Here is an 11355-nt window from a genome sequence, read left to right as displayed (position 1 = left end):
TAAAGTGTATATACAGGGGACAATATACCAAAATATTTTGGGGGCTGCTTCACCTACTTACCGTACTTCCTTAGATGTTGTCTTTTGGGGTTTTTTGGGTTGAAAGTACAATAAAGTTGTTTCAATGCCAAAAAATTCTATCCATTTTAAATGGATGATTTTAAAGTTACAATTCTTGGCCAAAAGTATTGCCCAATAAGCACAGCTGCTTAGGCAAGTATATATCAGCATAAATGCTCATTGTTAAAATAATTTTAATTATAAAAATGGAAAAAAATCCTATTCAGTTTTAAGCACATCACTACATTTGCCTTATGAGAACAAGATTTACAGTCGTAAGTTGCACATAAAGGGTTTATTTTAAATGTTTTAAGGATAGAGTTACATCATAATTATAAAAATTACTTACAGAATTAAGTAACAGATTTAAAGTGTTTATACTTCTAAATGCAGAGAACAGGGAACTGTCTACATTGTTAAAAAATAAAAAAATGAAACCAAGCTCTAGAGATGAAGTCATTTACCTAATTTTAAAATGTGAACACGAAGACCTTTGAACTATACACATACCAAGAACCATCCAAATTGCACTAATGATGTAAAATACAAAAAAGCACAGCATTTCCAAGGAACCACAAATCATCGAAGCTTTTCTCTTTTTTTGGGTTCTCTGAAATGGTTGCAATTAATGTATCTCTGGAGAAGCCTTCATTTTTCAAATGTACCAATTTAAGAAGGCTAAGCAATTTATTCAGTGAAAAAAAAGGCTTTTTCCATCATTGTTTGGGGAGGGGAGTGTCGTAATATTATTCTACTTCAACTTAATTTAGGATTTGGCACAAAAAAGCATACTGTTGAATTTTACTGGTTTTTTATTTCATTTTGAGCAAAGTACATGGTCCCTTCAAACGCTGCATGACACATACAACTGGAAAGTTACCTCCTGTTGGCACTATGTTTGCCTCACCAGTGCATTTATCCTACTAACCACCATTAAAAACAGCACAATAAGCAAATTCACAAAGAACACAAAATTAAAAAAAAACCCCGAAACTAAAAACCTAAACATTTTTTTTAAACATGCAACTTTTAAGTTTGTTACATTGAACATTCTACCTTCTAAGCATGCAAAAAAGGGATGGTCTGCATTTTTAAGTTTTGTCTTTTTAAAATTGTACAGGGCAGCCTGACATCACGCGAAACACACAATATACAATACTACAGCAGGTAAATGGAGAGAAAGGCCAGTAACTTTTTATACACAGATCCATAGCTTGTGCCACCACAAGCCCCGTGATAACTCGGAAAATCATGTTGAACCCCTAAGAAAAGGAACCAACATTTAGTTACCAGGGTAACAAGCACTGCATGCAGATCTGAAACGTGAGCCTAAAACAAAGCCCAAAGCAGATTGGCAGGGAGTAGAATCAAGTCTCAAGCCTCAAAAAAAAAAAAAAAAAAAAAAGAGGTGGTTTAAGCTATCAAAAAAGCAGACAAGGTGGACACTTTAAAAACCATAAAATTTACACAGAATATAGATCACTCTCAACTGGCAGAATGTGGTGTATTGCAGAAAACCTCCAATTGGAAGCTCTTTGAATGCAACATTTTCGGTCTACTTAATCCTCAGCAATCCTGGAGGCACACCTTGGATTCACCGTTAACGTAGCCCGCAATTCAAAGTACTATGTTTCGTGCATCTTGTGTGTGGTTCAATACACTCACTCATTCTTGTGCCACAAATATCAACTTGGGCTCATGGAGCCAGGCTCAGCTTTTGAGATTTACATGCAGGACTCTAAAGAGTCAATAGAAAACATACAGATCTGCAGAATGAAGGAGGAAACAAAACAAAACAAAAACCACTGGGTTGCAAATCTGCTCACTTGGTTCAAGAACACAGGAACATTTATGACTCAGGTACTTAGGGCTTAAGGACTGCATTTGAGAAGCTCTTCATGGAAAAGACTACAGCCTGCCTTGGGGTTGCCCATGATGAAATACTGTACACAATGCAACAGCAGCGATGGGACAGGAAAAGTTTAAGATACTGTATTTATACGGTATTTATTACCATTAAAGAGCATTAATGAGGCACAAGCCTTAAGGCTACAATATGAAATCAGGCAAAATTAAAAAAAGGAAGTTTAAACCACATGGAGTTTAATATGTATACCCACACCAGAGGTAATTTGGACCTCAGAAGGCTGATCAGCAACACTCGTTTTTTGTTTTTTACCTTCTAGCTATATATAAACAATGGTGCTTGCTTCTCATTTACATGTGCAGACTGCAATGCCCTGCTTCAGCTTTGCTGCTGTTTGATATTTTTCCACTGATTACTTTAAAAAGCTGCCACACCAATCTACTACCTTACAAATTAAATAAAGAAAAAAAGAAAGAATGGGGAGGGGGGGAGAGAGAGAGAGGAGAAGAAGAAGCAAATTTTGTGGCTGTGGGCTGCTTATTTACATCCACAATCTGCTGCAGATGACTGGACCATGGAGACCGCCCAGCTTTTGTCAGGCAGTACCCCACTAGCATGCAGAACCCCAGTGTCCTTTTAACGAAGTTCACGTTAAAACAGCATACTTCAAGCAAAATACAACGTACAGCACAAAAGGCGACAACAGGTTTGAGTTTGTATAATGTCTTGTCTGGGTAAACCCCAAGAAGAAAGGCCAGAAAGAGGGGTGAGGGGTGGGGAAGGTAGGTGCCTTCTTGAACAAAAGACAGTAAAATGAGAAGGAATGCAGCAGATCAAAGTAGAAGGCAACAAATGATTCTCCTTCTCTGCAACACAAGCCTTTAATGTACGAGGACTCTTCTCTTGTGAGGTTTGTCTTTACACGTAACAGATTTAAGTCCACACACAAGAATCTAGGTTGCTAGTTTTGAAACTGAGACACCCAGTAGTTGCTGCGGAGTATTTAACATTAACATGGAGTTCTAGACTGCTAGGGCACCAAGCGCCTGGATTCTGCTAAAAGTTAACCAAAAAAAACCCCCTACGACATTGAGAACTGAAGGCATCCTTGCTTTGAATGTTTTGACCAGGTCCTACAGTTGCAAATATGGGCTCTTACTCTGCATTCAGCTGCATTACATGTATGCCACGTTCTATTTTCCTGCAACTAAAATGTACAAAATTCTCATGTGATAGTAGCTCAACGGTTAACCTGAACACAGTACACCGATGTTAAATTGGGTTAGGCACTCCTTAACACTGCTTTAAACATATTGTAGTCATCTTTGCCCAAACCCTGTGAAAACAAGGACTGCCAGACAAGAAAACGTAATACATACATGAAAGTAATAATATCAAGCTAGACTTGCATGTGGCAGTTGAACAGTTTTGTGAGACGGTGAGGGAAAGTTATATATGGGGGGGGGGGTGGGGAAATCAGATTAATGATTATGTTGCTAGATCCACTTTACACAGCTTGAATTTGCAGCTGCCGTTTTTCTCTAACTTCATCCACATACCCACCAGAAGACTTCCTCCAAGAAAGGGAGTTCCCTTACACAAAATGTGTCATGTTCACATAAAAGTCTATTTGTATAGTTCACAATGGAATAGTTTTCCTGGCAGAGATTGTGGGCTCGCAGGGACATTTAAGCTTTCAAATAAACTAGAAAGCACTTAAGTCTTTGTGTCTACAAATTTTACATTGAAGTTCCACAAGTTTGGCAAAAGTTTGCATGGTGGTGTCTAAGATGTCTTCACCAAATCATAGACATAAATATGGAAATCATCGTCAAACTTGATGAAATAGACCGAGGGTTTGGCTTCCACCTGATGAATGACCATGCCAGTCCTTTTTGAGCCATCTTCTTTGGCATATTCCACTTGTTTCCCCACTAGGCTGTCCACAACTTCGCCAGGCTCCCGTTCTGCTGGAGGTGAATCATCTGTGAACGCAACGTTTGAGTTAAAATGCAGCAGGATTTTATAGAACAGTCAGCTCAACGAGTAATAGTTTACTAAGTGCTTCAGCAATTAAATGTTCATGGCAATGTATTTCTGATCACAATGGTTTTGTCTTCTAGCCCAGGGAAAATAAACAACTGGATATACATATATGATATTCCTCTTATCCAATTTGTCTCCATTTCACAGTAACCATCTTAAATACAGATTATGGTAAGGACAGACAGAATGATTGTTGCATAACCTAATTCCTGGAGGTTTATCAGCTGTTGGCTATACTGCTGATTTGACAACATATCAACCTGTTCAGCTGAGTAGTTAAGCTGTACATTCAACCTGAATTAAAAGTTGGAATGTGAAAGCCATGCTGAAGTTTCTTTGCCTGTTCATTTATATTCGCTCTACAAAATGTTCCAAGTATCAGAAACCACAAAGTATTTTTTTAAAAACGTTGTAGTTGGTGCTGTCAAGCATTACGGTATCAGTTAGAGTGACTCCCTCAGAATCTTATCTTCCTAGACTCCAAATAGTCAATTAAGGGAAAAAGTTAGTATGGTAAGCCTAGCATTTCTGGGCTCTCCTCCAAACCTCAAATTACCTCAAATAGTACTTCTTTTGGCCTTATGCTCCACAACAAAGGAGGTCGCTTTATAAATAACCCTTCAAAAGCGAGAAGAGGGAAGGGTGGCTTTTCCATCACCTCTTCCAAGTTGGACAAATTAGGCACCACAAAATACTCCTCTGAAGCCTGCAGAATACCACTTCAGACATACTGTATATGTCAGTGGCTCCATAGAATTGAGGGTCAAACCCAACAGCTCACGATCAAATCCTGAACCATGATTTGTAGAAGAAATCATGACAGGTGAGTGACCAGATTCTCATGTCTCCCCAAGCCAAACCATGACTTGGTGCAAACCTTCATGTTCTACAACGGATGATCCCAGCTGCAGCATTCTTCCACCAATCCTGCTGCTATGCTACTTGGGGCTAAGCCACGGCTTGGTTTAGTGTTAAAGCCAAACCACGGCTCATAGTTTATCTCACTGCAAACTTCACTGTAGCTGAAGTTTTTTCTTGGTTTGTCTCACTTCAAACAACAAGTGCTAAACAGTGCTCCAATTCTTCTACAAACTCTCAGTGCTCAATGTCAGACATTTTAAACGTGTTCTCTTTCTTTACATAGAGGATAAAATACTGGCCAACTTACTGGAATCAGGCATAATACGGAGATCACCTTCTTTATAGTCATCTAAGAGCTGGTACATGTACAAGACAGGATCCTTCTCATAGGTAATATAAAACCATGTGTTCATTATTGGTGCCCGAGCCAAGACCATTCCCCTCCACTCATCTTTTGAACCATCTTCGGTTTCAAACATATGCTCCACTGCTTTGCCAATCATCGTGTCTGCCAGGTGGGCATCACTGATTCGAGATGAAGCTGGAAGAGAAACACCAATATCTGATTAACGTTCTGGTAGAAGCATGGCTACTACATCTTAAAGGAGGCCAGGAAAATAGTGTGCCTAATGCAAGACTAAAGGTATTGCCCAGAATTCAAAGCTACATCATTCTTCTGGTTTAATCCACACTGAGGTATAGGGGTTTTTTTTCTATCCATGACTACATACTGAACAATTTCTAACCATGGCATCCATATGTCCCCCTATTTCAGCCATTATCCTTTGGAAGCTAAATTCTAATTAGACACACCAAAGTAAACTCAGGCACCATGCACGGAATAAGCCTGTTTTCCATGCTTTTTATGAAGTGGTCTCTAGTCATAATAAAATTGATAATCTTTAAGGTGTCCTAACGATCTCCGTTGTTGTTTTTAAGAGATAACGATAACGAGAGAGTGGGCAAAGTCCCTTTACTGAATTTTTAACATTATGGGAAACATGGATACCCTTGTCCTAGTTCTAAGATACTTACTGCCAACTAAGAGAGGCAAATGTTAGAAATGTGACAACATGGTATTTTATTAAAATGGAAAATGCATGCATAAGCCCTAGGGAGCACAGACAGTGGCTCACTGGATTTTATTTATTTGCAAGGTAGGTTAGGCTGCGAGGTCGTGACTGGCCCAAGGTCACCCAGTGAGCTTCATGGCCAAGTGGGGATTTTAACCCTGGTTCCCCAGGTCCTATCTCTAACCACACCACCACACTGGATCCTGGTCCCAGTACTCATTATTTTAAATGGTTGAATAAATATTAACTGAGATCATTAGACAGAAATAGCCATTACTGGTGGTGAAGGGGAAAAAAGAGCACATCACTTCTAACCATCTTCTGGATATTAGCCAAAACCTTCCTTTTAGGTTGTAGCTTGTATTGGCTTTAATCTGCTGATGTAATGCTGTTCTCTAGGGTTCTTTTGGGGTTTTAAAATATTTTTTAAATTGATTAATTTTAAATTCATTGTGAGCTACCTTGAGCTTTTGTATTGGAATGAAAGTTGGGGTATATGGGACTTAAATGACACACACAAATTCAGCTCCATCGAGACACTTACCAACTCTATCTGGAAGCACTTCGAGTGCTGAAACCCTTTCGTCTTTGTGCAGTTCTAGTCCATAGACACAATCAAATCCATCATATTTGATAAGGTAGAGGGAGGGATTTACAGGAACCTGGTCTAGGACAGTGCCTTTCCATTGTGTCACGGGCCCACTCCCTTCTTTCCATCCATGCTGTATTCTGCAGCCTACAATATTTCTTCTAGGTTGCGACATTGGTTTGCTTGGTCCCACGTTGTTTCGATGCTTTCTGTGTTTAGATACACAAACATAACTGTTAACACATTAGTTTATAGAATGAAGAACTTCAAAATAAGAGTAGATTTTAACCAAGCCATATGCAAGCTTATTTTCAGGACGTGCCCAGGCATGCTTGACCTCCCCTTCAGAATTGTGGCATCCTAAGTGAATGGTATTGCTGCCCCCTCTCCTACCTGATGTTTCCAGATACAGCCATGTTTCGTATTTCCAGAACTGGTCCAGAACCCACAGCAGCAACAGCGGATCTGGGAGCAGTCCATGAATACTTCCGTTCTAACTAAGAGCTATAGTTTAGCCAAAGAAACCAAGGCAATGGCGCCACAAATGTGGAATTTGATTGCCACTCCTCAATACTTTTAAGACCCATCTTTTCACTGAGACCTGTAGAAGTTAACTGTGACCTGGATTGTAGAACTGGAACTGTAACCGTTAGCATTTTGCTGACTACTACATTGTTTATGTTAGCTTTCGATAAATGTTTTGAAGGAAATTTATGTTTAAGTGCTTTAAATGGCTCTAATAATATAGTTTGATATGTACATGCTGATATATAGTTTATAAATCACTTTGGAGACGTATTTTGCCTGAAAAGTAGTCTAAGTCAAACACATATATGGCAGCTTATTTCTTAACATGCACTCATTTTCATATTGTGTTTTTTGCTCACCAGTGCCTACGTAGCTGCAAATGCTCAAAACTTTATTGTAGGCCTTACCAATTAATGAATTTGTACATATCTGTCTGTATAGTCTCTGAAACCTTCCAGAAAGGTTTTTTTTACTTTGATTTGCTGTTTTGTAGTTTATGAAAATGTTTAATTTTGTACTGGTAGTCTTAAACTGCTACTAAGTTATGTGAGAAAGTATTCTCTTTCTAGTAGAATCTGTACTCTTCGCTATCCCAAAGGTTGTAGCACAGATCTTTCCAAATTGTGTGTCGCGACACATTAGTGTGTTGGCTGCAGTGTGTAGGTGTGTCGAGTGAATGCTCCCTGCGCTCCTCCCAGGGCTAGAAAGAGGTTAACTTAACCTCCGGTTTGCTAGTAAAACTGAACTGCTGTGTTGTGAAATGATCCATGTCTAAAGAGTGTGTCACCAACATGAAAAGTTTGGAAAGCTTTGCTGTAGCATAACCCTTCCTTTTACCCACCTGGTGACAAAGCTGGTGTGACCTAAGGTGGCATGGAGCTGCTTTGCCTCATGCAAGTGAGCTTCTCCCTCCCCAGTTTTGGCAGCATCTCCCAAAAGATTTCTTCCTTACGCTGGGGAACCATCTGGAGCAGCCGTTATGATTGTGGCAGCAGCCAGGGGTTTTGAAGGAATTGGCCACCCTAGTGTGCCTGAATGGAGGCCCTTTCTACGAGCATATGGGACTTGAGATCCAAGCCACGGAGAAACAGATAAAGAGCTACTAAAGGCAAGTTTTATCGTGAAATGCTTGATAACCGACGAAGCCCTAACTAATCAGACAAGTCCTAAGGCCAAGTTCCATACGGGAGTATGGAAATTTTCAATCATGCTGCTTCCTTTTAGTTCTACTAAATTCCAAAATATTTCTACTGCACTTCACGGGATTTTATATTATATTTCAAACGTGGACTAACTTTTTATTTATTTAATTTCCACGCCGCCCTTCATTCAAGGATCACAGGGAAGTTTACAATACGAAAACACAAAAATACATTAACATAGTAACAAACAAAAACAGTACCACCACCAACCCCGGTTTAAACGGCTATGGAGAAGAGTAACATTTTTCACCTGGCGCCTAAAGATCTGCATTGAAGGCATCAGGTGAAACTACCAGTGGAAAGCATTACACAAACGGGGAGCCACGGAAGGCCCGTCATCATGTTGCTACCCAGCATATCTCTCGTGGAAGGGCACATGAAGAAGGACCTCAGCTAATGATTGCAGGGTCCATGTCAGTCCATATGAGGAGAGGTGGCCCTTGAAGTACTGCGGTCCTGAGCCGCTTACGACTTTAGAGGTCAAAACTAGCACTTTGAACTGGGCCCAAAAACTAATCTGCAACCAGTGCATTTGGGTCAGGATTGGTGTTATACGCTTAAACCAGCCTTTCTCAACCTTGGGTCCCCAGATGTTTTGGCCTACAACTCCCATCATCCCTGACCACTGGTCCTGTGAGCTAGGGACCCATCTGGGGACCCAAGGTTGAGAACCACTGGCTTAAACTGTCTTGCCCTGGTAAGCATCCCGATTGACAAATTCTGCACCAACTGAGGTTTCCGAACCATCGTCAGAGACAGCCCCACGTATAATACTTTGCAGTAAACTAACCTACAGGTTACCAGAGCATAGACAACAGAAGCTGTAAATTAGAATTAACAGGGCCCTCTGTCTCTGTCTCGACAGAACTCATCATGCAGGGTGACCAAAGCAGTTTCTGGGCCAAAACCCAGACTGAAATGGATATAGAAAACGGGTTTCCTCCAGCAGCACCTGGATCTGGTCCAGGACCACCCGCTCTCACTGGTGTGTATTTTCACAAGTGAAACAAACTGCAGTTTACAGAGTCTAGATTTGAATGGCAACATTTCATTTGAGTGAGGACTCTGCAAGCTCAAGCCGATGCACTGTTATCAGTTGGTATCAGATAATTTTTTTGTTCTGGAGCCCAAGGAAAGTTCTACAGGTGTCCTTGGTTTCTGAAATTCCATTTGTTATTTTCAAGACCTCTGACTTTGTACAGAAATGGTTACTGAGTGCTGCAACCCCACTGACCTCCACTAGAACTTCTTGAACAGAAAATCCACACAGCTGATGTAACAAAATGCCTTTGTAAAGTGGACACAAAAACACAGTCCTCACAGAAAGCTGCCAGGCGTGGGATTTGAAGAATTACCAAGCCACTTACTTGTGGGAAGCTCTCTTCTTCATCACGCTGGCAGACACACCTGCATGCCCTACAAGGAAGATGTCAACAGTCACTAAGTCACCAGGAACAGGTTTTAACCTCACAGGCTTAATTGTTATTTCATGCAGCATTTGTTTACTGTATTGACATTCACTTTAACACAGCACATGGACCAAATCTATTAAAAACGCTAACAGAAATGAATTGCACCCACCCTGTTCATGACACAGATGGGAAGCCTCCAGGGCAAATCAGACCTGCCACGCCTCTTAAATCTGGTCCAGAAGCCCACTTCCCCCTGATAATGCCCACCTTATTTTTAGGATTGCAAATTGTTCTAAACTATTTTTAACGCTGTATTTTGATTTTGCATCCCAATCTGGGACCTTAGGATGAAGAGGGGTGGGGTTTGTCAATAAACAAGTCCAATAACTAATGACAACAACCTGTTGCTCATCTGTTGTGGTGACATCAGGTATGGGACAGGTAAAGCCACAGCTGCAAAGGAAGAATCAGGAGCCTTATTGTATGCTACTGAATGGTTACTTTGCCAGCACCGCTCGCATTCAGTGCTGTGCAAATCTGGCATTAAAGGCAAGCAAGCTGCACTTGTATCCACTCAAAAGCTCCTGATTGGATATGACCCTGGCAGAAAGCAGTGCGATTAGCATTTGGTGCCAAATTTAAATAGCCCTGAGTGCACACTGTGCTTGCAAACCACAACGCATCCTTTGCAAGCACTACTTATATTTGGCATCAAATGCAAGCTGTGCTGCTTTTCTGCCAGGGCTTTTTATCAACTTGAGACTTGCTGAGTAGATCCAAGTGCAGTTTGCATTTGGTACCAAATTTAAGCAGCAGTGCTTCAGCTAGGATTGGATTCACGTGACACCATGGGAAGACAGCTGATGGCCCTCCAGCCAAAACTGCTTCTCTGCCCACTTTATGTCATCGTAGGTAAGTGCTTAATGACACCAAAACCAAGCTCAGTCACCTTAGGTCAGGAGTAGTCAACTTTTTTATACCTACCACCCACTAATGCATCTTCCTTGATGGTCAAATTTCCTTACTGCCCACCAGTGCTCGAAGGATTCAGCTTGTGCCATAGAACCCCCTACTGCCCACCTAGAATCCTGAAACACCCATTAGTGGGTGGTAGGGACAATTTGACAAGCCCTGCCTTAGGTGTTCAATTACTGAGTTAGGCTGGCCTGGGGTACAGAAGCAGAAGAGAGATGCTGAATGTGGTACAGACCATTCTTATCCGATTTATTACTCATCCTTCATCAGCAGGTCCCAGGGCAGGTTACAACAACATAAAAATCAAAATTAAAAACAGTTAGAATGCACCATGTCTTTCATACATTGCACGATACCGAGAAAAATGCCAAACCTTGTTTATCACAGTTTCATCTGGCCACCGAGATAAGAACTGAAAACCCCCAGATATAGATCATGTGTCACCCAATTATTAGCGTGCACAGAAAGTGTGTATCAGGCCTTGCTGATACCCATCAATATGCTTTGGAATTTCAAGCATACTCAGAACTAGTACACGAGGAGACTCTTGACAAGGCGCCTTTCTTGTACAGTAGCTTTTCCACCATTTCCCACTTTTGGTAAGCATATTGCCCAAAGCCTGGCTATCAAAGGCTACCCACACACAGATGTCCGGAGATGAGGCACAACTTGTATCATAGACACAGGAAAAGCCCCTGATCTTTGTAAGATCAGGCCGATTAGCTATAAAAATTAGCTTCAA

At 40.9% G+C, this 11355-nt stretch overlaps 1 protein-coding gene across 3 annotated transcripts in view; it reads right to left on the bottom strand.

The window, feature by feature from the left end:
* Positions 1 to 340: 340 nt before the first annotated feature.
* SPIN1 (spindlin 1) overlaps positions 341 to 11355 on the bottom strand; it is a 32605-nt gene continuing 21590 nt past the window's right edge. For all 3 annotated transcript variants that reach the window (XM_083404577.1, XM_083404575.1, XM_083404576.1), the window contains 4 exons: positions 9594 to 9642; positions 6452 to 6705; positions 5142 to 5375; positions 341 to 3912 (listed from right to left, as the gene is read on the bottom strand). In XM_083404577.1, coding sequence (XP_083260703.1) covers positions 3713 to 3912; positions 5142 to 5375; positions 6452 to 6705; positions 9594 to 9616 — 711 coding nt within the window. In that variant the 5' untranslated portion in view covers positions 9617 to 9642 and the 3' untranslated portion in view covers positions 341 to 3712. The remainder of the gene's footprint in view (positions 3913 to 5141; positions 5376 to 6451; positions 6706 to 9593; positions 9643 to 11355) is intronic.

This window comes from Podarcis tiliguerta (genome assembly GCF_965153285.1).
Source record: "Podarcis tiliguerta genome assembly, chromosome: 11".
NCBI classification, from domain to species: Eukaryota; Metazoa; Chordata; class Lepidosauria; order Squamata; family Lacertidae; genus Podarcis; species Podarcis tiliguerta.
Note: the sequence above shows the minus strand (reverse complement) of the source record. Positions and strands in the feature narration are given on the sequence as shown.